We start from the raw sequence: 12491 nt of genomic DNA, 5'->3' as shown, positions 1-12491 counted from the left end.
ATGAGTTCTAAAGACTGTCCTTCAGACAGCCCTGCTTTCTCCTATGTCAAGCTGGCTGAAATTGTTGAGTCCATAGACACACCAACCATTGTCATCCGGCTACTCCATTTCTGGGATGCCCGCGACTTCAAACGCAACAACCTTCTTCTTAGTGTTGAGTGTCTTCTTCTGGATGAGGAGGTCCATATTTTATGCTTTATGAATCCTAACAATGCCCTATGTTGGTTTTTTATTAACAAAAATCCAACTATTTATTTTTCCCTAATTTATAATCTCTCAATTGTTTAGGCTAATGTTATACAAGCATCCATCCACCCACGGCGCCTTCATAAGTTTAGATCAACCCTCAAACAGGGTTGCCTATTCATGATATCTAATTTCGATGTCAGGAAGCAACCAAATTCCTACCGCCTTACTGACCATGCGTACAAGATTGTTTTCAATGACCACACCACAATGGATTCTGTTGAACCCGACGAATTCCCTATTCCCCAAGAGTATTTTTGTATTCGAAACTACAAGGACATCCAATCCTTCGTGGGAAAAGGGGAGATCTTACCAGGTACGTACTAAATATATATTAATAAGTGGTTTGTATATCATGGTTCGTATATCATGATCTAATATGTTCTTCACTCATTGCCCCCTAGATATTGTTGCCCAAGTGACATGTATTCGGAATGCCGATAAGGTTGACGAAACTAGGCCTGGGCATTCGGTTAACCATTCGGTTTCGGTTCGGTTGTATTCGGTTTCGGTTATTTTGGATATAGTAATATAGTAACCATTTGGATATTTTTGAAATTTCGGTTCGGTTCGGTTCGGTTTCTTTCGGTTCGGTTTCGGTTTGGTTATTTAAATAAATAACCATAACTAACATAAATTATATTAACATTAACCAAATAAACCAAATATAACCAAAACTAACCGAATGTAACCAAAATTAACCAAATATACAATAACAAAAATACAAAAAAGGGAAAAATATGGATTCAATTTTACAAAATAGTATTTAACTTTGTAAATTCAAAATAATAACATTTACATATATTGATTATTTAAAATATTTAATTGTTTTGAATCTAGAAATAATTTATATTTTAAGTTTATTTTATAGTTTTGCATAATATTAAGTATATAATATTTGATATCTTCTAGGTTTTCGGATATTTCGGTTAACCATTTAATTGTCGGTTCGGTTCGGTTCGGTTTCAGTTAGTTTGGATATAGATTTTTACTAACCATTCGGGTATTTGAAGAATTTCGGTTCGGTTCGGTTTGGTTTTTTTCGGTTCGGTTTCGGTCGGTTATTTGGTTATCGGTTATTTTGCCCAGCCCTAGACGAAACCACAACTCCACCTAAGACAACCTCAAACCTTATTCTTACATGTGTATTTGACAGGTATTAATTATCTTCAACCTCCTATCATTGCCTTACTATTCAAATCCTAATTTATTGTGCTTCTCAGTGGGGAAACCGGTTATGTCTCCGTCTGGGAGAACCAAGCAACTAAGGCCCGTGGAGAGGTCGAGCTTCAAGAAGAGCCTATTGTAGTCATTGTCACTGGTGTGAACCCCAAAAACTTGCGAGGTACGTCTATTTCCTTATATTTATTTCGCTGACACTGTAAAATGTGTTAAGCCTCCTTCACCCTTATTTTTGCTAGCTATTTATCTGTCATGGTTATATTTACTCACTATTTTCAATACAACTCTACCTTAGGCAACCTATATCTCAATGCTACTGCCTCTACCAGATTTTTTTGGAATGTTGACAACACCATTACTGAAGACTTCCGGAAAAGGTAGAAACATATTCTGCCCATTTACAAACTCGGAAAATAGTTTCAATCGCCATCCAAACTAACATTGGCATTCCCGTTTTGATCTGCAGCCCTTTTTACCAAAAAGAACTAATTCCTACTATTGAAAACACCACTCCCGTGTTTGTTCCTTCTGAGATTCAAAGCATTTCCCAAATCCTAGCTTATGTTGATGAGCAAAGCGGGCAGGTTGACCTCCTCACCCTCATGCCTCCAACTGTTTGTTTTTGAGAAATGTTATTAACGAGTTTCCATTTAAACTGCCAGGAGAAAATGTTCTGGTGCAAGGCAAAGGTCGTTGACTTGATTTTAAGCAGTGGGTGGTTCTTCATATCATGCACGACCTGCTTTAAGAAAATGGAAACATCAGGTGATACACTAAGATGTGCTGGGACATGCGACACAGATACGTCTATTGGTCGGCTACGGTAACCAACATTTTTGTCACTCGTCTTTATGGACCTCTGTATGTATCTTATATAACGTCCTTATCACCTTTCTCTTCTTCCAGATACCGCGTTGAAGTTATTGTTGATGATACGTGCCAAACAACAACTTTTGTTCTTTTTGATGAACCGGCTAAGAAATTGTTCAAAACAGCTGCATCTACCTTGGCTACGAACAATGTAAGGCTACTTGAACTTATAATTTGTTGGCTCTCAGAACCAAAAACCTATTTCTCATCTTTCAACTACAGAATGTCGCTAAAAATGATGCATGTGGCGTTATTGTCCCCAAAGAAATCCAGAATTTAATTGGGAGAGACTTTGTTTTCTGCATCAAAGTCCGAGAATACAATTTCACGGCTAAGTACCAGAGTTTTGCTGTCGCCCATATTGAGATACCCCCAGCAGTTCCAGTCAAGAAGGTATGATCTTATTTACTCACACATACCCAACTACCTTCTGAGAACCCAGTTTAAAAGTTCCATTATGATACAGAGGCCTGCACCTGCAGGAGCTTCCAAAGGGAAAGCATCTGATTTAGTGCACTCCATTTCAGAAGGCGACAAGGCCAGCTGCACAACCACATTAGAAAGCCAGCAGACCAAGAAGCGTCGCCCTGTTAGGTGATTTTCTCAAACATATGTGCATATGTGCCTACAAAATAAACATTTGATGGTCTCCTAATTTTATTTCACCCAAACATCCAGGAAGAACAAAAATAAGGTTATTAAAGAAACCGATGAGGAGTTGCTGGAAGATGATGTCTAACACTCTCGCATTGAAGAATAATTGTGGGAACCAACGTGTCAATCTCTTTCTCCATCATCCTCTTTTCCTATTATTGCTGCATTTGTTTCACCGTTTGTTTTTTGGAATGTTTGTTACGTCACGGTTTTTGACAAACAGATTTCTCCTCTTTCGTTTGGAAGTCTTAATAATATGGTTTTTCTATTTATGTGACGACAATATCATTTATATTAAAGAATGGAGATTTCCCAATTACTGGTATCGAAGGCTAAATTTGCTTCCCCTCCCACATTTTAATATCTCAACCATAAAGTTATTTGTTATAATAACAATGGTTTCAGACAGAGTATTATTAAAACAGAGTCAAAACTAAAGGCAAGAATAGTTCTCTATCACACACAATGAGTCCTTCAAATTAAGAACAGCAAATAAAGATGGGGACCTCACATGCACCCAAGTTCAATCCCGAATTTGTAAGGATTGTCAAAAGAGGGTCGAAAATAACCCGAGACAACTTAAACCGAAAACCCAAACAAATAGAAATGTCAGGTTTCCAAATAACACACACCAGCAGAACAATTGAAATACACCAACTTATTTTCGCCTCCCCATATAGATGATGGCAACTATTGGCAAAGGATACAAAAACTGTGTCGAAATAATTATGAAATTGTATTAAATAGAAACTTAGACCATTGTATTCTCCTACAAAGATGGACCTCAAACAGATCAAGATTATTAAAAAAGAGGAGAATATTATTCAATGAATCCACGAGCCAGACAAGCTTCTTTATATGTCCCATAAACAACACCTTCGAATTCCCTCAAATCTTCATCACATGTAGGGCCTTTGACTACACCTAGAAGGATTCTCAAGAAATACAGCTCCCCACCGTCTCTCTGAACATCTGCAAGCTTGCCTCTCTGAAACCCTCTTCTCCTGGGCATAAACTGCTTCTCTTTCCTGTTCCAAGTATAACGGGTTGGAATCTCCTCATAGGTCAGCGTTCTTGCAAGTGGGTTGTCCCTATTCAAACTCAACCAAGCTGTGAACATAGATTCTTCACCCTCTTCATCACCATCAAAGAAACATAGCTTCACCTTTGGTACATGAAAAGAAAGTTTGAGCTCAGAAACATTAGCCATATTTGTGTCTGATCCTTTTTGACGAATGAAAATGAAACCAACATTGGAGGGATATATAGAAGTCTACCCCAATCTAGACTATTAAAACATATCTCCATACATTTACCACTCAATACTAAAGTCAAGACAATATATTTTAGTCAACAATAATGAAGACTACCATTTAACGCATTTTAGAAAGGATCTATCCCATTCGGAATTCAAAACTCTAAAACACATTACACCATCTAAATATAGCCGTTGATGGCAGCCAACAATCAGGTCTAAATAACACAGTAATGACAAGAATCAGGTCAAAGATTAAACCAACACAATAATGGCATTTAAGTACTATTAAGTTACAAACAACCAAATGGCTGGAGAAATACACACAACGGCAAGGTAAAATTAAATATGAATATTAAAGCCCCAATAAATCACAAATCTGGCCATCAAAATGAGAGTTGTGCACTATGTTCGACTATAAAAAACAACAGGCCAAACATAGTAAACACTTACAACACTCACAAACAGAGAAAGCACATAAACACACTAAAGCACACACAGCTCCAATGGAGTATATACTATATGCAATGTACTCTGCTCTAATTCCTAATCAAACAAATCCTCAAAACAACCTCCATCTCAAATTCTCAAGACCACACCGAGCAGAAGACAACATCAACTATATCATCCCGTTCACCAATCAGCAAATACTACACCCGACTAATAATCAATTCAAAGAGACCACCAACTTCTACCTCACATTCCATGATATTGACGATGCAACATCAGGTACTTTAACCAATATTTTGACAGATTTTATTCGCTCAACAATTCAATTACTTGGAGAGGGAACTACACAACAATTAGAAGTTTACCTGGAGATCGAAGATAACAATCCAAATGCGGCACGAAGGCTAGATGTGGAAGTGCTAATAGGGGAGCTAGAAATAACCCAGACACAAGTGACGGAAGAAGGCGAGGGGGAATGCTCCATATGTCTCGATGATCTTAAGGGTGAAAGAACCATAAACACCCTTCAATGCAATCACAAATACCACCATGAATGTATTTCAAATTGGTTACGCCGGACTCCAACATGCCCAAATTGTAGGAGATCAATATTTTAAGCAACGTTCCATTTTCTATTTCAATAATAAATCATGTTTCAGGCCATTTTCTTATTGGAAAAAAAACAAGACCACCGTAAGATTTTAAATATTTGTTATAGACAACCATTTAAAATATAATGTACTAAATGGCCACCCAATAGACTCTAGACTCTAAAAACCCAGAGCTCTTTTAACAGGGTAAAAAAAAACAGAAACATTGAAATGGTTAGTTCTGAATAATTAGTAGACGATAACAAACTAACGTCCCAATTTAGTCATGATGATGACGAGAAACAGACTCTGTAATGAAAATTAAAACCAGACACATGAAAACAGACAGAGCAGGGAAAAACAATTGGAAGTTCAACCTAATCAAACCAAACAAATTTAAAGTCAGGAGATCAATAAACTACTGCTTATGTGTGGGTACGACTTATACACTGGTGAGCTCAATATAATCTAAGCCAAGCCCTCTGAAGAATGACTAGCAACTCTAAATTCCCAACTGTCAGTTCTTACCAAAACAGTTCCGTAAATATAGCCTTCCCATTAATAATATTCCGTATTCAGTTACTAAAAACCACACAAACATAAGTAACCAGGGTTGAATTGCGAATCAAATTCAAAGAAAATTAAAACGGACCAACCCTGTTTCTGTCTTACGTTACACTATATATCTTTAGGCCAGCAACATCGTAATTATCTTCTCATAAAACTACTACAATTTCAATTTCCTTTTAAGTTTGTAATTTGCAGATACGAAGGTTCCCTTAAACTCAATAGACAGACTAAACACCAACATAGAAGCCAGGGAGGGAAACAAATGAGATCAGACACTCCAAAGGTCTCACCCATGGCTGCTAAGAGAGCACGAGAAGCAAGGAGAACTATCATTGCTCAGAAGAAAAAAAAAAAATTGGAAAACAACAACCAACAACCACTACTACTTGCAGAACAACCAAAAAAGGTAGCCTTCATATTTAGTGCCTACTCTGTTTCCATTGTTCCCCCTTAAGTACTTAGCTACATACCTGCTCTATGAATTAGGTAAGGCACCAAAGAGGAGTAAAAAACCGGGCAGAACTCCTACAGACCCTACAAGTAAGGAGCTTCCACACAAAGTTCAAACCAGATTAAACAATGTTGAGGTTATCTAGCCGTCATTTAAATTGATAAACACATATCTTTAACAAATGCAGAGACCAAAAATATAATAGAAGTGGAGAATTTGAGATCAACTGCTGGGAAATCAACATTTGGTAACCCTTAACATTTACCTCAGTTTAACTGCATCTTATTCCCTTGTATTTTGTCATAACCTTCTTATAATCTTAGGGTCAAAACGTTGGTCCGAAAAACCTCAAACAGAAACGAGAAAGGAAAAGAAGCTAACAGGGCGAAAACGCAAGGCATCCAAACCTGGAATCTCTAATGGCCAGAAAAAAGGTAAGCTAGATCCGTACCTACAGAGACTTTCTACTTCCTAAAATTAACAACTAAATATTCTTACGCATGCATCTCCAGCTAAAAGGCGCCGTCGCCAACCACCTTCATTTGATTTGGTTGATTGTCCACACTGCGGTGCACTTATGTGGCACGCTGAAAGCAAAACGAAATCGAAAGACAAAAGCAAATTAACATTCTCCCTCTGTTGCCATTCTGGGCGTGTATCTTTACCAAAGGTGAAGGAAACTCCTGAGTTCCTAGACACACTTCTGAAGACATCAGCCAATTTCCGTCAGAATATAAGGGTGGCTAATTCGGCGTTTGCATATACCTCTACGGGAGCCAAAGTAGATGAGTCCGTAAACAGGAAGCCGGGTCCATACACCTATAGAGTACACGGCCAAAACTGCCATCGTCTTGGATCTTTGCTACCTGCAGCAGGCGAGCAGCCAAAGTATTCTCAGATGTATATTTTTGACACGGCCAATGAAGTTAAAAACAGAGTAATGTCGGTCTGCAGAAGTGAATCATCTACTTCCCTTGATGAGACAACCGTATCTGGATTGATGGAGATGCTTGATAGCACAAGTACACTGACAAAAATATATCGAACCGCCAGAGATCGTTATGAGCTTGAAAAACCTACAGAGATGTCTATAAGATTGGTGGCCCAAAGGCACCGTGGGAAGCAATATGATTTGCCAACCTCGGATGAAATAGCAGGACTAATTGTAGGTGATCTATCATCCACAACAGGGGGTAGGGATGTCATCGTCCATCTCCAATCGGATGAGCTTCAAAGAATAACCGAGTTACACCCACTTTACATGGCTCTACAATACCCTCTTTTGTTTCCGTACGGCGAAGATGGTTACCACCCAGACATACCATATGCAACTACAACACAGAAGGCTATCAAAAGGGAATGTGTCACCATGTTAGAGTTCTACGCTTACCAAATACAAACAAGATTATTACAAGGGACCACTCTCATTAGATCAGGATGCCTACTCCATCAATACGCTGTAGACGCATATATGGCAATAGAACAAGAAAGGATGGGCTGGTACAGACGAAACCAAAAAACGTTAAGGGCTGATGTTTACCACAACATTTGTGATGCTATTGACAGAGGGGACAGTGACGCTAAGAGAGTGGGACGCAGAATAATTCTCCCTTCATCTTTCACCGGAGGCCCAAGATATATGGCACAAAATTACCAAGACGCGATGGCAATTTGTAGATCATATGGGAACCCAGACTTATTCATCACTATGACGGCAAACCCGAATTGGGAAGAAATCAAAGAGCATCTGGAACGATCCGGTAATATTACTGCCAATGACCGACCCGATCTTGAATCTCGGGTTTTCAAATTGAAGTTAGACGCTCTGGTGGCTGATCTTTGGGATGGGGATTTCTTCGGCGAAGCGAGATCAAGTAAGACCCTAAATTCCGAATAAGTAGCCTGTAAACAAATTGACCATTAGATAATAAGGGAATTCTAAAAACAAATAGCAATTAGGTGAACAGGACCTACACAAATAGCAATGAGGTGATCCACTAAAATAATATAACCAGTTCCCTCCGCTCTGATGCTTTATTGTTTAACTATTGTTCAATATCTCTATATAAGAAACACAAATAGGATGAAGCAGCTAAATGGTTCTTACTAATGAACGTTGACCTCGCCGAAAAACAACAGGGAAGCTTAATTTAAGAACAAATCAAGATAGCAGTGAACAATAGGTAGCTAAAACATTGAGTTAGTTCATCAACCATTCTACTTCTAAAACCTCTCCAAACTGAGTATGTACACCGAAACTGAAACAAAATTATTATAATCGAGGCCAAATAAATACCATATCTGTGTAATAATAACTACAAAGGAACAGGTACGAATACATAAGGATTAAGAGCCAGAGCGAAGCTATTTGATCATCATGATTATTGTGATTCGCAAGAGAGCATAGGTGCTTATTAATGATATTTAAAACACTGTCATAGACTTCTAACATTGTTTGATTTTGAAACATTAAACATCTAAAATCTAAGACAACATTACTATTTGGATTTAAAGATCTCTGCATTCCCTCATACAGATGTTTTCTCGATATTTTGTTTGACAGTAATTGAATTCACAAAGTTATACTAATCAACCTACATTAAGCTAAATCTATTAGACACCATGCAGTTCTAATATGTATTCGGAGATCACTACTTCCAAATAATACTAACGCTCCTATAAATCTACCTGCAGTTGTATACACCATCGAGTTCCAAAAGCGGGGCTTGCCTCATGCGCATATCTTGGTGTGGCTCAAAGATGATATGAGGAATCCGACTAATACAGACATAGACAAAATCATCTCCGCCGAGATCCCAGATGAGAAAAATGACCCTGAAGGATATAAATTGGTCGAGCAGTTTATGACGCATGGTCCATGCGGCAAAGATAATCCCAATTTGGCATGCACTGAGAATGGGATATGCAGCAGAGGTTTCCCAAAACCATACTCCCGTCAAACAGAATTCGATGATAAAGGGTTTGTCACATATCGACGTCGGCATGATTCAACGAACTACATTACTAAAGGGGGTAAACAGCTAGACAACCGATATGTTGTCCCACACAATCTCCCATTGCTTAAAAAGTACAAAGCCCATATCAATGTCAAGTGGTGTTGCAAAACAGAGGCGATAAAATATTTGTTTAAATATGTGACCAAGGGAGTTGACAAGGCCACCATTGTTGTTGAAAAAAACACAGGCTCTACTGAAGGGGATGGAACCAGCAACAAAAACACCGAAGACGTAGACGAAATAAGAAAGTATCAAGAATGTCGATATCTATCAGCATGTGAGGCGATGTGGCGCATCTTTGCCTTTGACATTCATTACAGCCAGCCAGCCGTACTACGCCTTTCCTTGCATTTACGAGACCAACAACCTGTTACATATAGTGCAGACCAAAGCCTTGACAGTGTAATCTCATGCCCAGGTATTGACAGAACAATGTTCACAGAGTGGATGAAGACGAACAAAACAGACTCTTTCGCACGTACATTAACATATGCTCAATTCCCACTATGGTATGTGTGGAATACAACCCCAAAAACGTGGACAAGAAGAAAGCAAGGTTACACCATCGGCCGAATTGTCAACATTCATCCAACAGTAGGCGAGTTGTACTACTTGAGACTGCTTCTAGGCGTGGTCATAGGACCAACAAGTTATGACGACATTCTAACAGTAGATGGAATCGTGTACGAGAACTTCAAAGATGCGTGTTTGGCCAGGGGTATGCTTGATGAAGATAAAGAATGGATAGAAGCATTAGAGGAAACTCGTCAGTGGGGTTTCCCATGCCAGCTGCGTAGTCTCTTTGTGACACTCTTAATCTATAGTTATGTTAGTAGCCCATTTAATTTGTGGAACCATTGTTGGCGGTATATGGGAGATGATATTGAGCACACGCAAGGGAAAAAACTAAAGCTCCCTAAACTTCACCTCAGAGAGGAGCAACTAAAGAACTACACATTGCTAGAGATTGAGAAAATCCTGCAGCAACACGACAAAACACTTGCAGACTTCCCGGATATGCCATTGCCAGACAAAGAGATGATGAAAGAGCTTAATAATTCATATCTTATAGAAGAGCTAGGTTACGACGAGGACGAACAACAAACAGAGCATGATCGTTTATTTGGCAGTTTGAATCAGGAACAGAGAATGGTCTTCGATGGAGTGATGGACTCCCTAGAAAATGGAGACGGCAGATTCTTCTTCCTTAATGGACCAGGGGGTACTGGGAAGACGTACTTATACACAACATTAATAACAAAGTTAAGAGCTATGAAGAAGGTGGTATTGCCAGTTGCATCCTCAGGCATTGCAGCTTTGCTTCTCCCAGGAGGCCGAACAGCCCACTCAAGATTCAAAATACCAATAAACCTCCACGAGCATTCTATGTGTGATATCAGAAAAGGATCAATGCTTGCTGAGCTGTTAAGGAAAACAGATTTGATCATTTGGGATGAGGCACCTATGACGCATCGTTTTGCGTTTGAGGCGGTAGACAGATCAATGCGGGATCTTTTAGCAGAAGATGATCCCAAAGCAATGCATAAACTCTTTGGAGGCAAGACAGTATTACTTGGTGGCGATTTCCGGCAAATCCTACCCGTTATAACAGGAGGAAGTCGGCAAGACACGGTCTTAGCAACAATAAACAGATCATACCTGTGGGATTCATGTAACTTCTATAGCCTGACCCAGAATATGCGTCTAAAAGTCGATGAGATCAAATTTGCTCAGTGGATACTTCAAGTTGGGGATGGAACAGCACCAAAAAGAGAACAACATAGAAATAGCTACGACGAGGTTGACGACATCAAAATAAATAGAGCACTTCTGTTACACAACGGCGACAAACGGATTGCACAATTAGCGGCTGATGTATATACGGATTTCACGAACTCGTACCTAGACAGAGAATACATAACAAAGAGGGTGATTCTAACTCCAAAGAATGACACTGCTCATGAACTCAATATGTTTCTCCAAAACAAGATCCCAGGCGACGCCAAAACATATTTGAGTTTCGACAGTATAGAGATGGATGGGGATTCAACCGACTCAGATGAGCTGTTATACCCAGCAGAATTTCTAAACTCACTCAAAATCTCAGGAATGCCAGATCATTGTTTGGAACTGAAAATAGGCTCTCCAGTTATGCTCATACGAAACTTGAATCAGAAAGAAGGACTTTGCAATGGAACAAGGCTAATAGTTACACGATTGGGGACCAGAGTCATTGAAGCAGAGATATTAACTGGGATAGCAGTTGGAAACAAGGTGGTCATCCCAAGGATAATACTGTCTCCACCTGATGAGAAGTGGCCATTCAAATTAAAAAGACGCCAATTCCCTCTTCGTTTGAGCTATGCAATGACTATTAATAAAAGTCAAGGGCAAAGTTTGGAACAAGTGGGCTTATATTTGCCTAAACCAGTTTTCAGTCATGGACAACTGTATGTGGCCCTATCCCGAGTAACATCAGAAGCAGGACTGAAGGTCCTAAACATGGAGGAGGAGGCAACACATACAATTAAAAACATTGTATACAAAGAAGTATTCAACAACACCAAAGCCAGTAGGTGACAGCAGGTATTCTTATGCATGGTTCTCATCGTCCTCTATTCTTCTTTGAAACAAAAGAAGAAAATATATCTTCAGACAATCTACAGATGCGTACTTCTTCGTCAGCTTTCGCCAACTGTTTCAATGAGAACAGAATTTTGAAAAAAAACGAAAACAAAGGCTGAAGAGAGGATAGACAGCGAGAGTATCTGGTATGAACTTCTTCTCTTAACTCTTATTTGAAATGCAGACTCTATTAGTTTATTTACATACCTTTAACGAACAGCGAAGGTGAGAGAGAAAACAGACCACCTTTGTGAGACAACATATGAAATGATATCAAGAAATGCAAGACATAGGTAAATGAAGATCATCAAATACAGGGAATTAAACACACCAAGAAAGTATCCTTCCTCTGGGGCACACCCAAAGTATCCTTATATTCAATTTATTTAAATATTAACACATCATTTTCATATTTATACCCAATTTCATAGGCACACTACATATACCAGTAAATTGTTTTCCTTGTGGGGGTACACTCCAACTAGATATCCCACTAAATGGAGGATACATTACTACATAATCGTCAGCCATTATGTGAACTACAACTTAAGAAAGAGATGAGAATGGAGAGACATCAAGTC

At 38.9% G+C, this 12491-nt stretch overlaps 2 protein-coding genes across 2 annotated transcripts; both read left to right on the top strand.

The window, feature by feature from the left end:
* On the top strand, positions 1-3037 carry LOC147926473 (replication protein A 70 kDa DNA-binding subunit A-like). Its single transcript, XM_087487077.1, has 11 exons — positions 1-180; positions 289-562; positions 651-711; positions 1470-1591; positions 1724-1805; positions 1895-2012; positions 2091-2251; positions 2335-2449; positions 2521-2691; positions 2765-2892; positions 2977-3037. Exons 1-11 carry the CDS (start codon positions 1-3, stop codon positions 3035-3037), a joined length of 1473 nt encoding a protein of 490 aa, XP_087343203.1.
* A 1676-nt stretch (positions 3038-4713) lies between these two features.
* LOC147926472 (uncharacterized) lies at positions 4714-11865 on the top strand. Its single transcript, XM_087487076.1, has 6 exons — positions 4714-5161; positions 6304-6357; positions 6456-6515; positions 6592-6702; positions 6781-8142; positions 8963-11865. Exons 1-6 carry the CDS (start codon positions 4714-4716, stop codon positions 11863-11865), a joined length of 4938 nt encoding a protein of 1645 aa, XP_087343202.1.
* The last annotated feature ends 626 nt before the right edge of the window (positions 11866-12491 follow it).

This window comes from Camelina sativa, chromosome 15, assembly GCF_030686135.1.
Source record: "Camelina sativa cultivar CO46 ecotype springtype chromosome 15, ASM3068613v1".
Taxonomy (NCBI): domain Eukaryota; kingdom Viridiplantae; phylum Streptophyta; class Magnoliopsida; order Brassicales; family Brassicaceae; genus Camelina; species Camelina sativa.
Note: the sequence above shows the minus strand (reverse complement) of the source record. Positions and strands in the feature narration are given on the sequence as shown.

Bases quoted from the DNA above. Each gene is read 5' to 3' on its own strand.
- LOC147926473 (XM_087487077.1), top strand. From the start codon at position 1: ATGAGTTCTAAAGACTGTCCTTCAGACAGCCCTGCTTTCTCCTATGTC. The intron at 2,450-2,520 runs GTAAGGCTACTT...TTTCAACTACAG, and splicing joins CTACCTTGGCTACGAACAAT to AATGTCGCTAAAAATGATGC. The intron at 2,692-2,764 runs GTATGATCTTAT...ATTATGATACAG, and splicing joins CAGCAGTTCCAGTCAAGAAG to AGGCCTGCACCTGCAGGAGC.
- LOC147926472 (XM_087487076.1), top strand. From the start codon at position 4,714: ATGGAGTATATACTATATGCAATGTACTCTGCTCTAATTCCTAATCAA. The intron at 5,162-6,303 runs GTGAAAGAACCA...TCTATGAATTAG, and splicing joins ATGTCTCGATGATCTTAAGG to GTAAGGCACCAAAGAGGAGT. The intron at 8,143-8,962 runs GTAAGACCCTAA...ATCTACCTGCAG, and splicing joins CTTCGGCGAAGCGAGATCAA to TTGTATACACCATCGAGTTC.